Source organism: Salvelinus fontinalis, unplaced genomic scaffold (genome assembly GCF_029448725.1).
Source record: "Salvelinus fontinalis isolate EN_2023a unplaced genomic scaffold, ASM2944872v1 scaffold_0051, whole genome shotgun sequence".
NCBI lineage: Eukaryota > Metazoa > Chordata > Actinopteri > Salmoniformes > Salmonidae > Salvelinus > Salvelinus fontinalis.
This window is the reverse complement of record NW_026600260.1, coordinates 386,844-410,064: the sequence shown is the minus strand read 5'-3', so window position 1 is coordinate 410,064 and position 23,221 is coordinate 386,844. Positions and strand designations below refer to the sequence as shown.

At 43.2% G+C, this 23,221-nt stretch overlaps 1 protein-coding gene across 2 annotated transcripts in view; it reads right to left on the bottom strand.

Annotated features, from left to right (window-relative positions):
• b3glcta (beta 3-glucosyltransferase a) overlaps positions 1–23,221 on the bottom strand; it is a 124,504-nt gene that overhangs the window by 43,146 nt on the left and 58,137 nt on the right. For both annotated transcript variants that reach the window (XM_055911119.1, XM_055911120.1), the window contains exons 4-7: positions 14,016–14,125; positions 5,573–5,649; positions 4,402–4,513; positions 2,319–2,455 (exon numbers count right to left, since the gene is read on the bottom strand). In XM_055911119.1, the coding sequence (XP_055767094.1) occupies positions 2,319–2,455; positions 4,402–4,513; positions 5,573–5,649; positions 14,016–14,125 (436 nt within the window). The remainder of the gene's footprint in view (positions 1–2,318; positions 2,456–4,401; positions 4,514–5,572; positions 5,650–14,015; positions 14,126–23,221) is intronic.

Below are 23,221 nucleotides of genomic sequence, written 5' to 3'. Positions count from 1 at the left end.
GTTGTCTGAATTCACAAGATCTGTGTCTGTCCATTGCTATGTGCTGTGTATTTTTAAGAAATGTTTTATGATGAGTAAATTGGTAATACAAGTTGCTCTCTGTAGTAATTCTAGGAGCTTTGGTGAGATTTGTGATGCTGGCTGCAATGGCAAACTATGATTTATACCTGAAATATGCACATTTTTCTAACAAAACCTATCCTATACCATAAATATGTTATCAGACTGTCATCTGATGAGTTTTTTTCTTGGATAGTGGCTATCAATATCTTAGTTTAGCCGAATTGGTGATAGCTACTGGTGTTGAGAGAAAATGGTGGACAAAGAAAAATTGTGATTTTTGCTAACGTGTTTAGCTAATAGATTTACATATTGTGTCTTCCCTGTAAAACATTTTAAAAATCTGAAATGGTGGCTTTATTCACAAGATCTGTATCTTTCATTAGGTGTCTTGGACTTGTGATTTAATGATATTTAGATGCTACTATTTAATTGTGACGCTATGCTAGCGATGCTAATCAGTGTGTGGGGGGGGGGGGGTGGGGGGTGCTCCCGGATCCGGGGTAGAGGCTCGTTAGAGGTTAAACCTATGAAATAACACATATGGAATCATGTAGTAACCAAGAAAGTGTTAAACAAATCCAAATATATATATTTTTAGAGATTCTTCAAATAGCCACCCTTTGCCTTGATGACAGATTTGCACACTCTTGGCATTCTCTCAACCAGCTTCACCTGGAATGCTTATCCACTGTCTTAAAGGAGCTCCCATATACGCTGAGCATTTGTTGAATGATTTTCCCTTACTATGCAGCCCAACTCATACTAAACCATCTCAATTTGGTTGGGGGATTGTGGAGGCCAGGTCATCTGATGCAGCACTCAATCACTCTCCTTCTTGGTAAAATAGCCCTTACACAGCCTGGAGGTGTGTTGGGTCATTGTTCTGTTGAAAAACAAATGATAGTTTCACTAAGCCCAAACCAGACGGGATGGCGTATCACTGCAGAATGATGTGGTAGTCATGCTGGTTAAGTGTGCCTTGAATTCTAAATAAATCACAGACAGTGTCACCAGCAAAGCACCCCCACACCATAACACCTCCTCCTCCATGCTATACGGTGGGAAAAACACATGCGGAGATCATCCGTTCAGCCAGACCGGGTCTCACAAAGACATGGCGGTTGGAACCAAAAATCTCCAATTTGGACTCATCAGACGAAAGGACAAATTTCCACCGGTCTAATGTCCACTGCTCGTGTTTCTTGGCTCAAGCAAGTCTCTTCTTCTTATGTGTGTCCTTTAGTAGTGGTTTCTTTGCAGCAATTCGACCATGAAGGCCTGATTCACACAGTCTCCTCTGAACAGTTGATGTTGAGATGTGTCTGTTACTTGAACTCTGTGAAGCATTTATTTGGGCTGCAATTTCTGAGGTGCAGTTAACTCTAATGAACATATCCTCTGCAGCAGAGGTAACTCTGGGTCTTCCATTCCTTTGGCGGTCCTCATGAGAGCCAGTTTCATCATAGCCCTTGATGGTTTTTGCGACTGCACTTGAAGAAACTTTAAAAGTTCTTTATATTTTCCAGATTGACTGACCTTCATGTCTTAAAGTAATGATGGACTGTCATTTCTCTTTGCTTATTTGAGCTATTCTTGCCATAATATGGACTTGGTCTTTTACCAAATAGTGCTATCTTCTGTATACCCCCCTAACTTGTCACAACAAAACTGATGGGCTAAAACGCATTGAGAAGGAAAGAAATTCCACAGTAGGGTTTAAGGATGGTAGAGGGAGACTAGTGTTTAAAGGAGGGTAGATGGAGACTGGAGTGAAGAGGGTAGATCAAGACTAGGGTTAAAGGAGGGTAGATGGAGACTAGGGTTCAACGCTGCCATCTGTAATTCAAACAACAACAAAAATGGCAACCACCACTTTTTGGGTAAACAGCTGAGAGATGTGCCTGAAGAAATGTAATCACACTTTATTAGATGTATAAATAGATCTATGGATGCAAGAACTGACAGATCCATCAGATCAAACGTATAGTTCTAACTATGTTTTAAAGCTATGACGTGTTTGTTTTCAATTGACATTGTTTACAAACAATGGAGTAAAACAAGCTTATATTTTGGGTTTTGATCGGATAAGACAGTTGAATAAGGCATTCATAAGTTATATTTTCCAAGAAGAAATAGCTATATAAATTAATTTAGAAGTCCAAAAATGTATGTACAAATCACAGATTGCAACTATAACGAAAGGTAGATGGAGACGACAAAAGTTAAAGGAAGTTAGATATAGATTAGGATCTGACCTGTCAAGCAGGGGGATGCTAAGGGCCCAGGCAGCAGAGAAGTCTGGGTATTTAAAGATGGAGGGGTTCTCTGCAAAGGCGTAGTGGTGGATGATGGTCGACTCCTCGTCATGGAGAGGTTTACCCAGGAACCACTCCTGAGGGATGGATGTGACATCATCAGCATCATGATGACACAGCTGCTAACGCGCCACACATCTGGGCTGTATTCATTGAGATTAAGAATTATAAACGTTGCAGAAATAAATGTAATAAAAAGAGCAAACTTTATTCCCAATTCGAGATGACAGGCAAATGTACGTACGTCTTTGTTAAAAACACTACTGCTTCCATGCATACACTTATTTTAATCTGATAAACGGAAGCATACAGTATCTCTGAGGGGAGTCTACCAGTTATATTAGTATTAGTTGTTTTTAAAGTACCCAAAACTATTTTGAGACTTTATGTGACCATGGTAAAGATGGTCCCTGCGTTAATACTGAATCGAATTCACCCAAAATTGAAGTCACACATACAGTGTGATGTATTAAAGTGAGTCATAAGACCACCTACATCCTCTCCTCATCCCTGATACAGTGCTGTGCTCGGAGCTCAGTGTGTACCCCGCACTGTGTGTACCCCGCACAATGACACGTCACCGGTACCCTCTGTATATAGCCTCATTATTGTTATTTTATTGTGTTACTTTTTTTGTCTTAAAATTTTTTTTTTGTCTATTTAGTAAATATTTTCTTAGCTCTTTTTTCTTAAAACTGCATTGTTGGTTAAGGGCTCGTCAGTAAGCATTTCAGGGTAAGGTCTACTACACCTGTTGTACTTGTTGCATGTGACAATATAATTTGATTTGATTTGTGTGATGATGAGGTAATCATGAATTCTACTTCTCACTTGGAATTGGAATCCCTTACAGGTTCCAGGCTGTCCCGGCTAGCAGATAGAATGTTCACTTAATTATTATGCATCGTTTTTCAGAGTAAGAATAACTTGAACCTCGGTTCTCTGTTAAGGTCTGGTGTACCACCGGAAGGTGTAATTAGTTTGATGTTGTTCATTGAACGGTGTCGGGATGTACTAATCAGGATGGCCGTTGGATGATTTTTGGCTCTTTCCCATGCTTTGGTTTAAAGCCTGTTTCAACTGTCGAGGCTTATCAAAACACAAATCATTCACCCATAAATCTTAGCAACAAAAACATAATTTGTGAATTCCCAAGATTAAACATTTTATGATTGACAGTAGGAGAGCCAAGTAATTTGAAACACTTATAAAACCTACACAAATTATTGATGGTAACAAAATCCAGAAAGTTTAAGCATTCACTTTGCTGCAGTCAATAGGATAATGTTACTTTGAAAAAAATGAAGCAACACTATCAACTGTCGTTATCTGGTTTTAACCTCACAATCCACTTATCCAAAACAAAATTGATATTAACTCAATAACACTGTGGAGGACAAAACCTTTACTATTGGCATTCGGTTTGTGGTTTAAAACGAGTCGCTAATCCAACCGGCAACACCTGGATCCTGAACCTCAGGGAGAGAGCAGCTCTGGAGACAAGCTCGGAGTAAAATGGTTAATATCACCTTCATAAGACACAAAACAAAACCCTCCCTGCATCTGTGCTGCTGCTAAAAAACAATCATAACATAATTATTATCAATGGGCCTCCGGCGAGCCGGACGGCTAGAGCTGCTCACACTGTGTTTGAAAAAGACTCCATCGTTAATCCCAGACGCTAGTCACTGCTGTTGGCTAGGGTCTGAGTTTCCGAGACTAGGTCCAACCCACTGACTCTATTACAGCAGTTGAGACAGAAGGCTAGCGATCAGTCATTGGCCAAGGAGAAGTGAAGTGCTGTGATTCCGGTACCAAGTAAAGGTAATTTGGGCCAAAACGTTAGTATGAGATCCATTAGACACTCTGTGGCACATACAAGAATGCCAGTGTACTGGAGTTTATTTTTTCGAAGCAAAGGTTTCACGTCTAAAGAGAGAGAGAGACAGACAGACAGACACACACAGAGTGGTCACTAAGTAGAGATATAATTATTACAATCCTAAATCTGTGGGTCACTTACTTTTCTCCTGTCAAACTTCCTGAGGGCCTGGAGCAGCTTGGTCACCTTGACGTTAGTCTCCTCTTCCAGAAACACCAACCAGGACGAGTTCTTCCCAAACAACGAGGAGAAGCTAAGGAGGCAGAAACATCGTCAGGGTCGCCAGACCTTTACACAGCTTATTGAACCAGTGGATACATTCATGATATGACCTATTTGTTTTGATCTTGTAGCAAAAGGCTAGCCTGGTCCCAGATCCGTTTGTGCTCTTGCCTACTCCATCATTGTTGTCATTGTTTGGCATGAAAATTCAATAAGGAGCTAGCAAGAGAGCCGAAACAGACTGGCACCCAGGCTAGCAAAAGGCCGAACAGGGCATAAGCTGACGGCTATAGGTAACTATCATCGTATGGTAGGTAATCCTGTTATAGGAGAAACATTCTAACATTCAAACTACCTAACTATTGTGTGTATAGGCCTTGTACTAACCTCAAATATTGCTACAAGGTTATTTGCCAAAGATTATTTGTGAAAAATGGTTAGTAAAGTTAGCAATTATTTCCCCCCTCTTTTTTTAACTGACCCTATCAGATGGAGACAGCCATACGCTTTTCAACAACGGATTTGATAAACATAACATAGCAAATTACATTGGTTGCCATTTAACTAACAAAGCCTAATATTGCAGAAGCCATTTGACAAACATTTGAATGCTGAAAGTGACGAGTAGATCAGGAATAGGCTTACCTCTCGATGGTCAGAGAGCGAAGCTGCACACAGCGTGCAATTTAAATAGGCTACTGATATTGCCTGGGGTTATTCGGCATGCAAAATGACTTGCAGATCAATGACTGTCAACATAATTACATTCTTAGTTTGACACTGACGGAGAGGACACCGTGGTCACAAAATATGAGCGGTATTTTCGGAAGGTAAAAAGAAAGTAATTTGAGCCAACAAAAAAACTGAGCAGCCGATTCGTAAAGTTTGAATAGATTTTCTGACTGATACATGCTACATTTGGATCGGTTCGGGATCCCGCAGACCATGCACTCATATCTTAAACATTTGAACCGGGGACCAATGCCTAGCGGTGAATCGTTATGTCCCTACTGTACTGTATGGAATTACAAGATGGAAGTCTTTGTGGATGTTGCTGCTCTTTTGAAAGCTGACAGGCCCGAGCACTTACTAAGGCAGCAGAGGAAGGATGCTCCAGTCTCCCTCATTGTCTGTCAGACTGTGGAGGAGCAGGACTGGAGGGGGTGTCTGAAAAGAAAAACTGTGTTTAAGTCAAGCCAGACAGGGAAACCCTTGTTACTTTACAGCAGTGGGACCTCTGGAAATCATTACTTTACAGCAGTAACATAAATAAGTATTTAAGAGTAACCAAGGGAGTCTTAACTAAAGAGCAGAGTAGCTAAGGAAGTCTTTACAGAAGTAACCCAAGGAAGTATTTTCTTTACAGTAGAGTAACTAACAAAGTATTTACTTTAAAGCAGTAACCTAAGAGGTAGTCAATTTAGAGCAGAGTAACCAAAGAAGTCTTTAGTTTACAGCAGGAGGAAGGACAACCTAAGGAACCTTTAGAGAACCTTTAGGGACAGGACAGTCCTTAAAGAGTCTGGTTCTAGATTGGAAACAACTGTGTTTGTTTAGTTAGAGACAGCAGAGACACATGAACAAAGCTTAAGTACAGATATCGTTCGTTACGATAAGTAGCATATACTAGAGAAATGTGAATTTTGAAATGAAATAGGTTTGCTAATATGGGTCATTGTTAATTGGACAATTGATGACTACAACCATCAGACTACTAGTAGTAGTTTAAATGATCATCTTAGAAAATGCTGGAGCACATTAATGTTATAAACTGAGGAGCACATTAATGTTATAAACTGTGGAGCACATTAATGCTATAAACTGTGGAGCACATTAATGCTATAAACTGTGGAGCACATTCATGCTATAAACTGTGGAGCACATTAATGCTATAAACTGTGGAGCACATTCATGCTATAAACTGTGGAGCACATTCATGCTATAAACTGTGGAGCACATTAATGTTATAAACTGTGGAGCACATTAATGTTATAAACTGTGGAGCACATTCATGCTATAAACTGTGGAGCACATTCATGCTATAAACTGTGGAGCACATTAATGTTATAAACTGTGGAGCACATTCATGTTATAACTGTGGAGCACATTCATGTTATAAACTGTGGAGCACATTCATGTTATAAACTGTGGAGCACATTCATGCTATAAACTGTGGAGCACATTAATGTTATAAACTGTGGAGCACATTAATGTTATAAACTGTGGAGCACATTAATGCTATAAACTGTGGAGCACATTAATGCTATAAACTGTGGAGCACATTAATGCTATAAACTGTGGAGCACATTAATGTTATAAAGCACATTAATGTTATAAAGCACATTAATGCTATGAACTGTGGAGCACATTAATGCTATAAACTGTGGAGCACATTAATGTTATAAAGCACATTAATGTTATAAAGCACATTAATGCTATGAACTGTGGAGCACATTAATGTTATAAACTGTGGAGCACATTAATGCTATAAACTGTGGAGCACATTAATGTAATAAACTGTGGAGCACATTCATGTTATAAACTGTGGAGCACATTAATGCTCATTAACCCTAGTCTGTGTCCAGTATGTTAACCACATTAGTCAGCCGGGGGTTTGCCAGCAGCTCAGTCAAGCCCCATATACACACTAACCACATAACGAGGCTCATAATGGTATGTAAATATTTTCTTAACTATTTTCTTAAAACTGCATTGTTGGTTAAGGGTTTGTAAGTAAGCATTTCACGGTATTTGTATTTGGTGCATGTGACAAATTATTTAATTTTATTTGAGCAGGAGTGAGAGATAGAGAGAGACAGATAGAGAAACAGAGACAGAGATAGAGCATGATGTGGTTGTGGAGTGTGTGGACATGGAGCAGAGCGGAAGAATGGGAGGCTGATTGAGAGGTGACTCAGTGTCAGAGAGACACAGCCATCACAGTGACACGGTATGCTTTAATCATGGAGTAGACTAGGTGAGGTGTGTGTGGCAAGGGTGGGGGAGCTTGGTCCCAAGACTCCAAAACTTCCAAGCTACAACAGCCACAGCCTCCATACTCATACAAATCAAATCAGACATTATTTGCCACATGCGCCGAATACAACAAGTGTAGACTTTACCGTGAAATGCTTACTTTACAAGCCCTTAACCAACAGTGCAGGTCAAGAAGAAGAACATATTTACCAAGTAGACGAAAATAAAAAGTAATAATAAAAAGTAACACAATAAGAATAACAATAACGAGGCTATATACAGGGGGCACCGGTACCGAGTCAGTGTGCAGGGGTACAGGCTAGTTGAGGTAATCTGTACATGTAGGTGGGGGCGAAGTGACTATGCATAGGTAACAAACTAACAGCGAGTAGCAGCAGTGTACAAGGGGGGGTCAATTGTCCTGTGGCAATTATTATGAATTATTCAGCAGTCTTATGGCTTGGGGGTAGAAGCTGTTGAGGAGCCTTTAGGTCCTAGACTTGGCGCTCCGGCACCGCTTGCCGTGTGGTAGCAGAGAAAACAGTCTATAACTTGGCCTCTGCCAATTTTATGGGCTTTCCTCTGACAACGCCTTATATAGGTCCTGGATGGCAGGAAGCTTGGCCCCAGTGATGTACTGGGCCGTTCGCACTACCCTCTGTAGTGCCTTACTGTCAGATGCCGAGCAGTTGTCATACGAGGCGGTGATGCAACCGGGTCAGGATGCTCTCAATGGTGCAGCTGTAGAACCTTTTGAGGATCTGGGGGCCCATGACAAATCTTTTCAGTCTCCTGAGGGGAAAAAAGGTTTTGTCGTGCCCTCTTCACGACTGTCTCGGTACGTTTGGACCATGATAGTTCGTTGGTGATGTGGAGACCAAGGAACTTGAAACTCTCGACCCGCTCCACTACAGCCGGGTCAATGTTCACGGGGGCCTGTTCGGCCTGCCTTTTCCTGTAGTCCACGATCAGCTCTTGTCTTGCTCATATTGAGGGAGAGGTTGTTGTCCTGGCACCACACTGCCAGTTCTCTGACCTCCTCCCTATAGGCCGTCTCATCGTTGTTGATGATCAGGTCTACCACTGTTGTGTCGTCAGCAAACTAAATGATGGTGTTGGAGTCATGTGTGGCCAAGCAGTTGGTTGAACAGGGAAAACAGGAGGGGACTAAGTACACACCTCTGAGGGGCCCCAGTGTTGAGGATCAGCGTGGCAGACTTATTGATGCCGACTCTTACCACCTGGGGGCGTCCCGTCAGGAAGTCCAGGATCCAGTTGCAGAGGGAGGTGTTTAGTCCCAGAGCTTAGTGAGAACTATGGTGTTGAACGCTGAGTTGTAGTCAATGAACAGTATTCTCACATAGGTGTTCCTTTTGTCCAGGTAAGAAAGGGAGGTGTGGAGTGCGATTGAGATTGTGTCTTCTGTGGATCTGTTGGGGCGGTATGTGAATTGGAGTGGGTCTATGGTGTCCGGGAGGATGCTGTTGATGTGAGCCATGACCAGCCTTTCAAAGCACTTCATGGCTACCGACGTGAGTGCCACGGGACGGTAATCATTTAGGCAGGTTACCTTCGCTTTCCTGGGCACAGGGACTATGGTGGTCTGCTTGAAACATGTAGGTATTACAGACTCGGTCAGGGAGAGGTTGAAAATGTCAGTGAAGACACTTGACAGTTGGTCCGCACATGCTTTGAGTACACGTCCTGGTAATCCATCTGGCCCAGCAGCTTTGTGAATGTTGACCTGTTTAAAGGTTTTGTTCACATCAGCTACCGAGAGCGTTATCACACAGTCATCCAGAACAGCTGGTGCTCTTGTGCATGCTTCAGTGTTGCTTTCCTCGAAGCGAGCATAAAAGGCATTTAGTTCGTCTGGTATGCACGCGTCACTGGGCAGCTCGCGTCTGGGTTTCCCTTTGTAGTCCGTAATAGTTTTCAAGCCCTGCCACATCCGACGAGCGTGAGGGCCGGTGTAGTAGGATTCAATCTTAATCCTGTATTGATGCTTTGCTTGTTTGATGGTTCGTCTGAGGGCATAGCGGGATTTTTTATAAGTGTCGGATCCCGCTCCTTGAAAGTGGCAGCTCTAGCCTTTATCTCAATGCAGATGTTGCCTGTAATCCATGGCTTCTGGTTGGGATATGTACGTACAGTCGCTGTGGGGACGACGAGGTCGATGCACTTATTGATGAAGCCAATGTCTGCCATTGGATGAAACCCGGAAGATTTTCCAGTCTGTGCTGGCATAACAGTCCTGTAGTGTAGCATTCGTGTCATCTGACCAGTTCCGTATTCAGCGAGTCACTGGTACTTCCTGCTTTAGTTTTTGCTTGTAAGCAGGAATCGGGAGGATAGAACTGTGGTCAGATTTGCCAAATGGAGGGTGAGGGAGAGCTTTGTATGCATCTCTGTGTGTGGAGTAAATGTGGTCTTGGATTTTTTTTCCCTGGTTGCACATGTGACATGCTGGTAAAAATGGAGTAAAACTGATTTAAGTTTGCCTGCATTAAAGTCCACGGCCACTAGGAGCGCAGCTTCTGGGTGAGCATTTTATTCTTTGCTTATGGCCTTACAGAGTTGGTTGAGTGTGGTCTTAGTGCCAGCTTCGCTATGTGGTGGTAAATAGATGGCTACGAATGATATAGATGATAACTCTCTTGGTAGATGGTGTGGTCGACAACTTATCATAAGGTACTCTACCTCAGGCGAGCAAAACTTCGAGACTTCTTTAATATTAGACATCGGGCACCAGCTGTTATTGACAAAAAGACACACACCCCCACCCCTCGTCTTACCAGAGGTAGCGTCTCTGTTCTGCCGGTGCATGGAAAATCCCGGCAGCTCTATATTGTCTGTTTCTTCGTTCAGCCACGTCTCAGTGAAACATAGGATGGTACGGTTTTTAATGTCCCGTTGGTAGAATATTCTTAATAATAAGTCATATATTTTCTTTTCTAACCATTGCACGTTAGCAAGGAGAATGGAAGGCATTGGGAGTTTACTCGCTCGCCTCCGGCTTCTCAGAAGGATCCCCGATCTGCGTCCCCTTTTCCGGCGTCTTTTCTTCACGCAAAAGGCGTGGATCTGGGCCTGTTCCAGGGAAAGCAGGATATCTTTCTCCTCGGACTCGTTAAAGGAAAAAGTTTCTTCCAGTCCATGGTGAGTAATTGCTTTTCTGATGTCCAGAAGTTCTTTTTGGTCATAAGAGACGGTAGCAGAAACATAATCTATGCAACACGTTAAAAAATGAGTTACACAAAAATGCCCAAAAAATTGACAATTGCACAATTGGTAGGGAGAATGTAAAACATCAGCCATGTTCTTCGGCGCCATCTTATGCACGCACACACAAACACACACTGCGAGCTCCTGCAAGTCTTACACACAGCCACTTTTTATAGAAATATGCAGCTGAATAAGTTTGACTATACACTGAGTATACCAAACATTAGGAACTCCTTCCTAATATTGAGTTGACCTCTCTTCCCCTTTGCCCTCAGAACAGCCTCAATTCGTCAGGGCCTGGACTCTACAAGGTGTCAAAAGCATTCCACAGGGATGCTGGCCCATGTTGACTCCAATGCTTCCCAAAGTTGTGTCAAACTGGCTGGATATCCTTTGAGTGTGAAAAATCCAGCAGCATTGCAGTTCTTGACACAAACCGGTGCGCCTTGCACCTACTACCATACCCCGTTCAAAGACACTTAAATATTTTGTCTTGCCCATACACCCTCTACATGACACACATACACAATCCATGTCTCAATTGTCAATTTAAGGCTTAAAAATCATTCTTTAACCTGTCTCTTCCCTTGAAGTGGAAGTGGATTTAACAAGTGCCATCAATAAGGGATCATGGCTTTCACCTGGATTCACCTGGTCAGTCTATGTCATGTTCTTAATGTTTTGTATACTCAGTGTATAACCCTTACATGACATCCAGGTCCAGGGGGACATTGAGGCAACACAGGGAGGCCAGCCAGATATATTACAGTTCAGATCACATCCAATCACTGAGGGACCCCTGTAGCCTGACGACTCACACCAAATTATTCCACTGCTCTGTCGTTCGCTACGTTCGCTACATACTGAAGTCTGAGACTGCCATCATTGAAGTTGTTTGTGGTGACAAAGGGCACGAGGGGCTTCGTACAAAACAAAGTCATCAGCGATTGGATCGTCTTTAACCAATCAGAGTATCAAAGCCAATGGCTCTTTACCCAAGTGTCTTCTGGCTCTGGCCCAACCCATTGGTTTCTGGGCCAATTAGACGGCCACGAATGGGTTGGCATTCGGTGAAGGGTCGGGGAGGTACTCAGATCCAGACGCGTAGGAGAAACTAACGTGCGTGGGTGTGGTGTAGCTCTGCTCTACTGACCTTGCAAAGATATACAAGGAAAAATGCATCTCTAACGTTTGCTTTTTATCAAGTTAACCTGAGTTTTCTGAAGTTTGCTATTGAGTGACCACAGTTATCACTCAACAAATAACTAACTTGAACAGAGATTGGGTTAAATTACTTATGCAATATCCAGCTAAAACAATCTTGAAAATATAACTTCAGAATAGAACCCACACACACAGCTTTCAAGACATGGTGAGCGACCTAATCCTTCACCAGCCCTGCAAGAGGCAACCTACCAGTTACCCTGGTAGGTAACTGTAATATGCGGTCAAATGTATGAGTTAGTCTATGTTACAGGGTTCAGCTAAATGGACGGATGTAATGGTGGTTCTAACTAGGGGGACATCTGAGAACAGGATAGGTTTAAAAAAATGAAATGATGTTCTCTTGGACTGCAGCTGATTTACATACTGAAGGCCTGAATGTGTTCAATGCAGGGCACAGTTTTTCTAAACATTTATTCAAGTCCAAAACGATCCTGTACTGTGTTAAATTCTGCTCCCCCTTCAGATGTAGTCCCTCCTATTTAAAAAAGAAATAAAAAGTTTTAAAAACAAAACAGAATCAAGTATGTAACATATCACATTATATTTGCTAAAACAAATATTATATCATCCCATGACATTTGGTCTAAATATTGTCTTCCTCTATCTGTGTATCTGTCTATCTGTGTAGGGTGCCGTCTTTCGGATGGGACGTTAAACGGGTGTCCTGACTCTCTGAGGTCATTAAAGATCCCATGGCACTTATCGTAAGAGTAGGGGTGTTAACCCCGGTGTCCTGGCTAAATTCCCAATCTGGCCCTCAAACCATCATGGTCACCTAATAATCCCCAGTTTACAATTGGCTCATTCATCCCCCTCCTCTCCCCTGTAACTATTCCCCAGGTCGTTGCTGCAAATGAGAACGTGTTCTCAGTCAACTTACCTGGTAAAATAACGGTAAAATAAATAAATAAAATAAAAAAATCTTTCTAAAATAAAGTGAGAACAGGATTGAGACAACACAGGATCATTTTGATCTGGAATAAATGTTTTGAATGATGCTGACAGAATACAATATGATGTAGTCTGTTTAACAAAGACAACCATGGTGATGTATTTCATTGCATTACACTACTGGACAACACACTATGCTACCAGTACCTAGTTTTCTCTACCGTTCAGATGGGGCTGCGATCTGAGACAATGATCGTTTCCTTCAAATCAAAAGCAATACTGACACCATGTGGCAATGAGCATGGACTGCACTGGTGCCTCTTTCATGGTTAATTGATGCTGATTAAGTTTATTGTGAAAAGACATATCATTTATTTCCTTGGTTGTCTGCAGCATCGGTACAGAGCTGAAACTCTGCTTGTTAATTAGCTTGTATAACACCGTGTTAAAGGAACAATCTGCAGTTCAAACAACAACAAAGCAAACACCCCATCACTGTTTTGGTAAACAGCTGAGGGATGGGGCTGGAGAAATGTAACCACTCTCAATGGTTCTATTTAATTAATGTAAAAGTCTAGTTTTCTCGCTCACAAGCCCACACTGCTATTTGATCTTGCATCCTCTATCTCGCAAACACAGCTGACCACCCTCTTGAAAAACTTCAGCCGGAAGCGTCACCGAAAAGCTAGCAATTCAATGGCACGGATGGTGGTATTTAAATGTAAAGAGTTGAACTTGACTCGGTTACACTAAGCTGATGGTTTTCCACTCTAATGATTCCAAAAGAGCAACAGATATGACGGCTATATGCTCCACAGGGAGCGTAGAGGAATAAGTAGGTAAGTAACAGCCATGAACCATATTGCTTAGAGGAGATGGTTGAAGTGTGTGTGTGTGTGTCTGTGTCTGTGTCTGTGTCTGTGTCTGTGTGTGTGTGTGTGTGTGTGTGTGTGTGTGTGTGTGTGTGTGTGTGTGTGTGTGTGTGTGTGTGTGTGTGTGTGTGTGTATTACTATCCTTGTGGGTACTGGAAATCCACAAAAGTCCCCACAAGGGTAGTAAAACAAGGCTATTTTAGGCATAGGGGTTAGGTTTAGGGTTCCAATTAGGGTTCCAATTAGGTGTTAGGGAAAATGGAAAGGAAATCAATTGTAGTTCCCCAAAAGGAGAGTAAAACATTTGCTGTGTGTGTTTCTTTAAGTGGTGCTGGTGGTACCTGTGTGAGGCTCTGAGTCTGTTGTAACAGGTCTGCTCTCTGTCTCTTCGCCCAACTCATGTGGAATGAGTTACTCTGGCTCTGGATCACAAACACTATCTCTTGCAGGTCTGCAACACACAGCCAGCACAGGAACAGATAAGAGAGACAGGCACACACATTAGGTTAGAAGAACACAGCACAGGATGCGAATTAGCGCCACACCAACACAACACATTCCACTTCGAAAGATATCCCAGGAATAATCAACGGCTCCCTTAAAGTCCCACACAAACACTACCTTACTCTGACCTCCACTGTTAGCATGACAATCACCATCCTATGAATACAAGTTTAATTTGGCCTGAGTGACAAAGACCATGAATGTCACTCTCGCACACACATGAACAATAAATGATGATCAGTCAGATGGGGTTGGCTAATGCAGCGACAGAACACAACAGATAGCTGAATCAGCCTAAAGCCCAGCTGTCCACTGTGTGTGGCAGAGGCAGAGAAACAAGATGGGCAGCCTAGTAAATATTATTGAGTATCTCCAGTGTGTAACAAGCCTGAGGTTAACGGGGGGAGCCTGTTGTAGCCGCTCGACAATATCTCTTTGACGGCCTCGATCGCTCTTTGGAGAAGTGGGCCGCCTCGGCTTGCGACACGTTTACATATCATTATTGTGACCTTTATAGGGCCCATATTACAGGCCCCGCTAATGCAATCGGGCTTCATGTGGAATCCATTTACAGAATAGTAATGACGGGATGGGGGCCTTCCCTGTGTGACGAATCACATCGGTGGCCATGGGAACGACGGTAAATTACATACGCTCTCGGTCTCTCTCGCTTGCCAACGGAAGAACACCCTGGCTGAAGGATTAATGGAGTAAAGAATGTGTGCAATTTTCACCCGTCACACTGTTCAATGGAATTACACCCAACGACCCTCATCCAATCCCCTGAACTGTCTTTGACAAGTTTGTGATGACTGTGAAAACATAGTTGACTCACACATTGGGAAAGCAGGCCACATCCAGCTGCTGTACTGACTGACTGGATGGAACATGGGATTTTAAACCAGCACCCTTCCTTGAGAGGAGTCGGCTTGGCCAGGTGTACTGACTGACTGCTTAGAGAGGTAGCAGGTGCCACTGGTGCTCACCACTTTAAAAAGTTAGGAGCATCTAAAATAATTATTTTTTATTGATTGATATAGCCTATATTGGGCCTATATGTAGTGGTGAACCGTCATTCAGGGAAGGTGGGGCAAATCCATATGGTTTGGCTTCAATAGTTCAAAACCAAAGGGTGGGTGCAGATAGTCAATGGACTGGTGTTGGTTAAATTGTGAGTTTAATAAATGGATCAAATTTGGAGCGGCCGTTTTTTCCCCTGTGAGCGCGAAGTGGTTTTTAGCGGAGTGGTTAGAAAGGAAAGGACGTGGAGGGCCAGAGCGGTGCACGCTCCATGAGCGGATGAGCGCGATTTCCAATAGCTCAACTCCACTCACATACTCTGGTTCTGGTCAAACAAATACGGCAGGCAGCCCGATTGCCACGTTGGACATTTTAATTAGCCGCTTAAGTATTTGCACAGAATGTGGTCATAAAGATTACCGACGGGGAGGTTTGTTTGTATGTAAAGCTTTTTTAACAAACGGTAACATGGGGGGGGATTTTTTTAAACACAAACAAGTCATGGCAGCCAGTGACAGGTCTGTAATCTTCCTCTGGCTAATGGTGGTGGCAGAGCGACACGGGGAAGAGAGAGGGAGGGAGAGGGGGAGGAGAAAGAGCTGATGTGAGTACACTGGATGACACTTGAACCCATTCTCACACAGGGCCTGAGAAATCAGCAGGGGGTAAACACTGGATCAGTGTTTTTTTAACATAGTGTGTGTTGCTCTGAGTGTGCAGCCTCTCTCTCCACCCTGGTTCACCACACCCCATCACAGAATCCCAATAGATCAAGAGGCTCCCCCCCCCCCCTTTCTCCTATATACGCATACACACCACCCTCCTCTGAAAGATCAACTTAGAGCCAATCTGTCTCTCATACCTTTACACCACCTCTAAAAGCCGTTCTCCTGAGTCTGCTTAGTGTGTGTGGTGTCTGTTTGACTCTGCGCCTGTTTTTGTGTGTGTGTGTGTGTGTGTGTGTGTGTGTGTGTGTGTGTGTGTGTGTGTGTGTGTGTGTGTGTGTGTGTGTGTGTGTGTGTGTGTGTGTGTGTACACATGCTCGTGTAATGTATTCTAAAGCCCTAGATGCCGTTCCACAACGGCTTAGCCTTCTGATACTGCACCGAACAGCAATAATACAACAGCTGCCTGTGACTAGTGCGAGCATCAGATAAGCTGCGTGCCAATCTCTCATTGTGTAGATAATACGTCCCCCCATGTCAAAGCAGAGGAGAAACCGGGGGTAAAAAAAGAAACTAATTAAGAGTGAATTCACCGTCCCGGGTGCCATACTAATGGGTTTCGATTAATCATCAAACAACGGAAAGGAATGTAGCACCCCAAATGGCATCCTATTCCCTACATAGTGCACTACTTTTGACCAGAGCTCTACAGGTCCTGGTCAAAAGTTGTGCACTAAGTAGGGAATAGGATGCCACTTGGGACACACAGGATGGGAGGAAAGGATAAATCCTAGTACAGTCTCCCCTTCTAACCTAATCTCCATCAGACCTTGTCCTCGCGTCCTATCCTTTTAGTCGCGAATGCTTTTCCACGTTCTTCTTCTAATGCCCCGACAGCCACAGCAGGCAGGCCCAGGGGAAGTGAGTGATCGATACATTTATCGAATTACGGCTGATTTGTTGATTTGAAATGGCGGCTCCCATGCCGAAGACATCGCAAAGCACAGAGAGATGCCTCAATGACAAACGGAAGTGGATTTTGCCGCTCTGTTCTGTGATGTATTTTGGCTGAGAGGGTTGTGCAGTGATGCTTAAGAGGAGAGAAGATGGCTAGAGAGATAGTGGTGTCCCTTGGCACTGGTCATGCCGTCACACGGACAATCACGGACAGAAACACACACACACACAAATGCTTGCACGGACGCACGCAAACGGACAGACGTGCAGGCACACACACACACACATTCAACAGATTATTTATTTTACCAGATCTTTGTCTGATCACAGAGCTGGCAACCATATGAGTCTGCCGTTTGTCTATCTCATCTTCCTCTCGCTCTGTATTCCATGGGGCGGGGGGGGGGGGGGGGGGGGAGGGTCCATCGATAAAAAGACAGTATCTGCCCTCAGATATATTGCCTGAATGAGACATGAGTGAGCTCTCCATTCTTATACTATTTCTCATCACATGGAGCCAGCCTTCCTACACTATCATCTTCTCTGCTCAATGGCAAAAACACACTCACCCTCTCTCCTCACCAAAGGCACTGGAGTGTGTTGGAGTTGATATTCGTGTGAGTGAGAGAGAAATAGAAAGAGATTGAAAGAAGAAGACAGAAAGCAAACCCAAGTGTGTTTGTGGTGATGATCAGTAGACTTTACACAAGATCAGATAACGCGGAGGGACAGGATGGCAGGGGGTGAGGGGACAGGGGAGCATGAGGGTAGAGAGGGAGGGTGGCAGAAGGTACGGGGGAAGAGAAGTACGTTCCCCCCTGGGATATCCTGCAGTGCCTATCATCCCCATCAGTGTCACGGAGCAGAGAAGGTGTGAGTTCCACTACAGTTTACTGACATTTAACCCTTCACACAGCTCAGGGCCTGACTCCCCCCACACGGTAAAAAACACACACAGCAGCACACCTGGGGGAAAAATAAAAAAGGATGAAATAGTATGACTAACTGTGTTACAGCTATAGCGGTTTAGCCTGCCAGAAAATGGTGACTGCACAAAGCATAGACAATACAGAGAATGGGAAAGATCAAGGCAGATCAATTGTGCAATTTCAATGACAGCGATTACTTTGACAAATAAAATTCGGCTTCTGTTGAGAAAGACGGAGATCTACCTCCAGCGGTGAGGCCATTAGCGTGTTGTGAACAAAGAATGTGTCATTACAGATGCAGAGCTCTCTATTGTAGCCATCAGCGCAGAGAGATGTCAATAGCTCATTTCCATAAGCGGCGGGCCCAGCGTCCTCACCGCCGACGCTGATTGGGTCTGTGTAGGAAGCTTCCGCGCTCCGATGGCTCGCATCATTGGGCTCCCCCAGACAAGACACTTTGGAATTATCCTGCTCCGGAATTATCCATCTCTCCATAAAAACTCACTTCATGTTTCTCTCTCTCTCTCTTGCTAGGGATCCAATTGGGAGCTCCTAAGAGATGGGGCACACAGGAGAGCATTGAGCTTCTAAAGCGTGTCGACTATGCCAGATAGCGCCACAATCAAGGTACATATTCAATATGGCCAACTTTCAGCCCCACTGAGGGTTCGATTCAGTCGGATGGAGAGAATTTATATTCTACCGAGGGCCGTTTCGGCAGGCCACCAGCCCATGTGTCATATAGCAAGTGCAAACGATTTCCTCTCATACTGAGTTTTAATTGCCCGGTGCAGGGATCAATAGAAGCGCAGTGTGTTTAACTTTCAGTGGAAAAGGTCAGTGTCATAAATATCTCTCCGTGATTTGGAGAGGGGGGAGATAGGGAGCTGGGGGACAGAGAGAAATAGAGAATGACCTTATTACCACTCTCAGAAAGAGAGCCAGCCAGACTCAACACCTGAAGTTCGCAGAGGGGTCTGTACGCCTACTTCAATCACACTCATTATAAATGCTGCAGTCCAGGTCTCTGTGGAAAACTCAGCAAATTAGTGTTGAAGGCAGCTTTAAACCCCCTACTTTGCATTAATAATTAAGGACCCAGAGGCTATTTAGTTTTAACAGATTCCGAATACTCACTCCCATCATCTGCTTTTAAACCTCAACGCCTTTTAAGAGAACTGTGGATGAAGTCGACATCATCATCATCATCACCACTTAGTACCGACACAGCATGCTTCTGCATTTTTAGAGAGAGAGAGAGAGAAACTAGTGTGGGATATTGTTTTTAAGATTTTGTGTTTGGTGGGAGTCATCGGTGCTGTCTTGATCTAAGAAATAAAGAGCAGGTCAGACAAGTTCAGGAGAAAAACGGAAGACAAACCGAGTTGGAAGACAAGAGTGGCAAGAGGCGAGATTTGCTTTGTATGATTTTTCCTCTCTAGAGGCACACACACAGCCGAGCACTTTTGACAAGTACTCCCACAGTAGCTCTGATGTATAGTGTGTTGAAACATGTTCGACTATCATAAGCTGCTACATATTTTAGAGGAGAGCTTTTGGCTACAGTATGGTTTCTGTCAGCAACTTGTAAGGGGGCCTCCTAGGAGGACATCATGGAGGAGATCTCTCATCATGGGCTGGCTCCCTGCCATACAGTAGCATGCATATAAGGCCAATGTAACGAAGAACAATAGATAGTTCTCCCCAGGGTTAGCCTAGCCTAATTATCTTCAGGGCCATAATCACATTTACAATCGCAATGGTTTGGTCCACAGTCAGTCACACAACTCGTAGGCTAATTGCAATTTTATGAGTACATCTCTGGCCCCTTTTTCCTTACATTTTACATTTACATTTTAGTCATTTAGCAGATGCTCTTATCCAGAGCAACTTAAAAGAGCAATTAGTGTTATGTGCCTTGCTCAAGGGCACAGATACATTTTTCACCTGGTCGGTTCAAGGATTCGGACCAGCGACATTTTGGGTACTGGCCCAACGCTCCGCTAGGCTACAGGGTGGAGGGTGAAGGACACTCTAATAAAGGTATTCTGTAATGTATGAACCCTATCCGGGTCGAAGGAACATGAAAAAAATGAGTGCTCCTTTTGTACATGTAACATCTGTAAATCTCACACACAAGAGGACAACTGTGACTAAAATACATCCAATGGCTGACATGAACAGAATAACGGGATGACAACGTGGTTCGAGAGTTCTAAGGAGCTTCCATATTGATTGTGTATGATTTGCATCCCCACCATCTGTTGAGTGGAACTGGGCAGGGACAAGAGTTCACTGCATTGATTTTAAGCAGACGAGGAGGCAGATGCAACTAGGAGAGGAGGGTGGCGGGTTTTGGAAGAAAGTGTACCGTACAGGGTGTAGATGCCCGTATAACACACATTCTGTACACTCTCATTGAGGTCTGCCCCTCGGTGCACACTCAGCCTCCGCTGCGCCTTCTGAAGAACTCAGAACTGTTGCTGCCACACAATGTCTTCTTGATCTCTGTCCAATGTTTTCCAATTGGATACCCACACATGCTCAAAAGTAAATAGGCCAGTAAGTTCAGAGAGTCCAAGCCTGATGCACATGCTTTCATTTAACAGTTTTTCGAATTCCAACCCCACAAACAATATCCTGCGCTTTCAGACTAGCTTAGCCTCCCTGGTGTGACAGAGCAAATTACAATGGCAGTGCCAGATAGCTCGGTTTGCTCAGATAACAGTGTCTGTGTGCGTTTCCGCTCAGCTAAGGTGCCAAATGAGGGCATTATAAACTTGCTTTCGTCTGCTTTTGTTTCCGCCTTGACCCAGTTGATTGAGCAAGCCAGCAGAGGTCTCGAGTTTCCCCTCCAAAACTCCTTGGCGGCTTCCTGGAGCCCTTCCCTCGATGGGAGCACTCTGCAATTGTATTAGAGCTCTCAAGCATGAAAGGCAAACATCAGATCCCTCCATTCGCTCTACTTATGAAATGTCTGCTGCCATCAAATTAAGAAGAAGAGAAGTCCATTGAATAGCGAACAAGTGCAAAGCTGTATTGGGTTCATTTAACTTCCCAGGGTTAACTTTCCACGCCACGGTATCCTCCTTCAATAAGACAGGAATTCCTTTAACATCAAACAGTATCATTACGACCATTCACAAGATGTCTCCTCCATACTGTATGGGAGGGGATTTAATATCTACGAGACAACAGGATGTCTCTCAAAAAACCCTCGTTTAACAGTGACAGAGAATAAGGGAGCGTAGTAGTATAGAACAAGGCCTTCTCTTGCTCGTCTAAATGTAAACACTGAGACTGTTGTGATATGTCAGTGTAAAGCCTCAGTGATTTGTTAATTTCAGTGCATCTCATGCTGGATTACCCTCATTAGTGCTGATGCAGCTGAATATAAAACACATATCGCACTAGAAATTGTGACCCACGTGAATTAATATTGGCCAAAACACGGATACCATACAACTCTCTCTGAAGGACTGTGCTTGTTTAAAATCAAAACACTCGCACGGAGCTGGTGCTGGCGTTGGTATTAATTGATTTGACAGATCAATGACTTTCAGACAATAGTACATTGACTCATTAAGCACGGTTACATGCACAAAATAATGTGAGTGTGGATAGTCCGAATGATATAATAATAGTTTGTTCAAAACATTTACATGCTTAGCAAGAAGAACGATTTCCCTCATAAGTCTGTTTACATCGAGACATCTGAAATCAGGCTACCTGATGGGACTTTTGATAAATGCAGAAAATTGCTGATCAAAATAAAATGTTCTACTACAGTGACCATGTTACTTTGGCCAAGTGTTTTCTATTTGTATGCAAAAACAATGTCTAAGATGCATACTTTCAGTTTTTCCGAACTCACTCGCACATACATTCGGAAAGTATTCAGACCCCTTGTCACGGATCCCTCCGGTACTGTTGCTCTTTCCATGCACCAGTTGTGGAGGTCTACGTATTGACACAGGAACTGAACTGTGTCAATACACACACCTGGTCCCCATTTCCTCACTGATTTATATTTGTATAAATGTGCCCTTTGGTTCACCATTGGGCTGTTGATTATTGTTCCAATGTCTGTTGGTCGTGTGAGTACCTGTGCCTTGTTGTTTTGGCTTCGTGCCGCTTGTGTTGTGCAGATGATTGTGGGTCTCGTCCCGTGTTGTATCATTGTGCATTTGCGTTTTCGGGTATTGTCCCGTGTATTTATTCAAGGTACATAAATCCACACACAATACCGCATAATGACTAAGCAAAAAACGGTTAATTTATTAAAACTAAACAACTAAAATTGTACATAGAGTACCAGTCAAAAGTTTGGACACAGCTACTCATTCAAGGGTTTTTCTTTATTTTTACTATTCTCTACATTGTCATGACATCAAAGACATCAAAACTATGAAATATCATATATGGAATCATGTAGTAAACAAAAAAATGTAAACAAATGAAAATATATTTGAGATTCTTCAAAGTAGCCACCCTTGGCATTCTCAACCAGCTTCATGAGGTAGACACCTGGAATGCATTTCAATTAACTTCTTATGGCTGCAGGGGCAGTATTGAGTAGCTTGGATGAAAGGTGCCCAGAGTAAACGGCCTACTCCTCAGTCCCAGTTGCTAATATATGCATATTATTATTAGTATTGGATAGAAAACACTCTGAAGTTTCTAAAACTGTTTGAATGATGCCTGTGAGTATAACAGAACTCATATGGCAGGCACAAACCTGAGAAGAAATCCAAACAGGAAGCGGGAAATCTGAGGTTGGTAGATTTTCAACCCAGCCCCTATTGAATACACAATGGGATATGGATCTGTTTGCACTTCCTACGGTTTCCACTAAATGTCAACAGTCTGTAGAACCTTGAATGAGGCTTTTACTGTGATGTGGAGCCGGATGGGAGCTGTTTGAGTCTGTGGTCTGGCAGAGAGCCAGGTCCTGGTCAGGCGCATTTCACATGATAGCAACGTTCCATTGCTTCTCTACAGACAAAGGAATTCTCCGGTTGGAACGTTATTGAATATTTATGATAACAACATCCTAAAGAGTGATTCTATACTTAGTTTGACAGGTTTCTTCGACCTGTAATATAACTTTTTGAAGTTTTCGTCCGACGTTCGGCTGGACCTGCATGAGCGTTTGGATTTGTGTACTAAACGCGCTAACAAAAGTAGCTACTTGGACATAAATAATGGACATTATTGAACAAAACAAACATTTATTGTGGAACTAGGATTCCTGGGAGTGCATTCTGATGAAGATCATCAAAGGCAAGGGAATATTTATAATGTTATTTCTGATTTCTGTTGACTCCAACATGGCGGATAATTATTTATTTTTTTCTGAGCGCCGTCTCAGATTATTGCAAGGTTTGCTTTTTCCGTAAAGTTTTTTTGAAATCTGACACAGCGGTTGCATTAAGAAGAAGTGTATCTTTAATTCTATGTAAAACATGTATC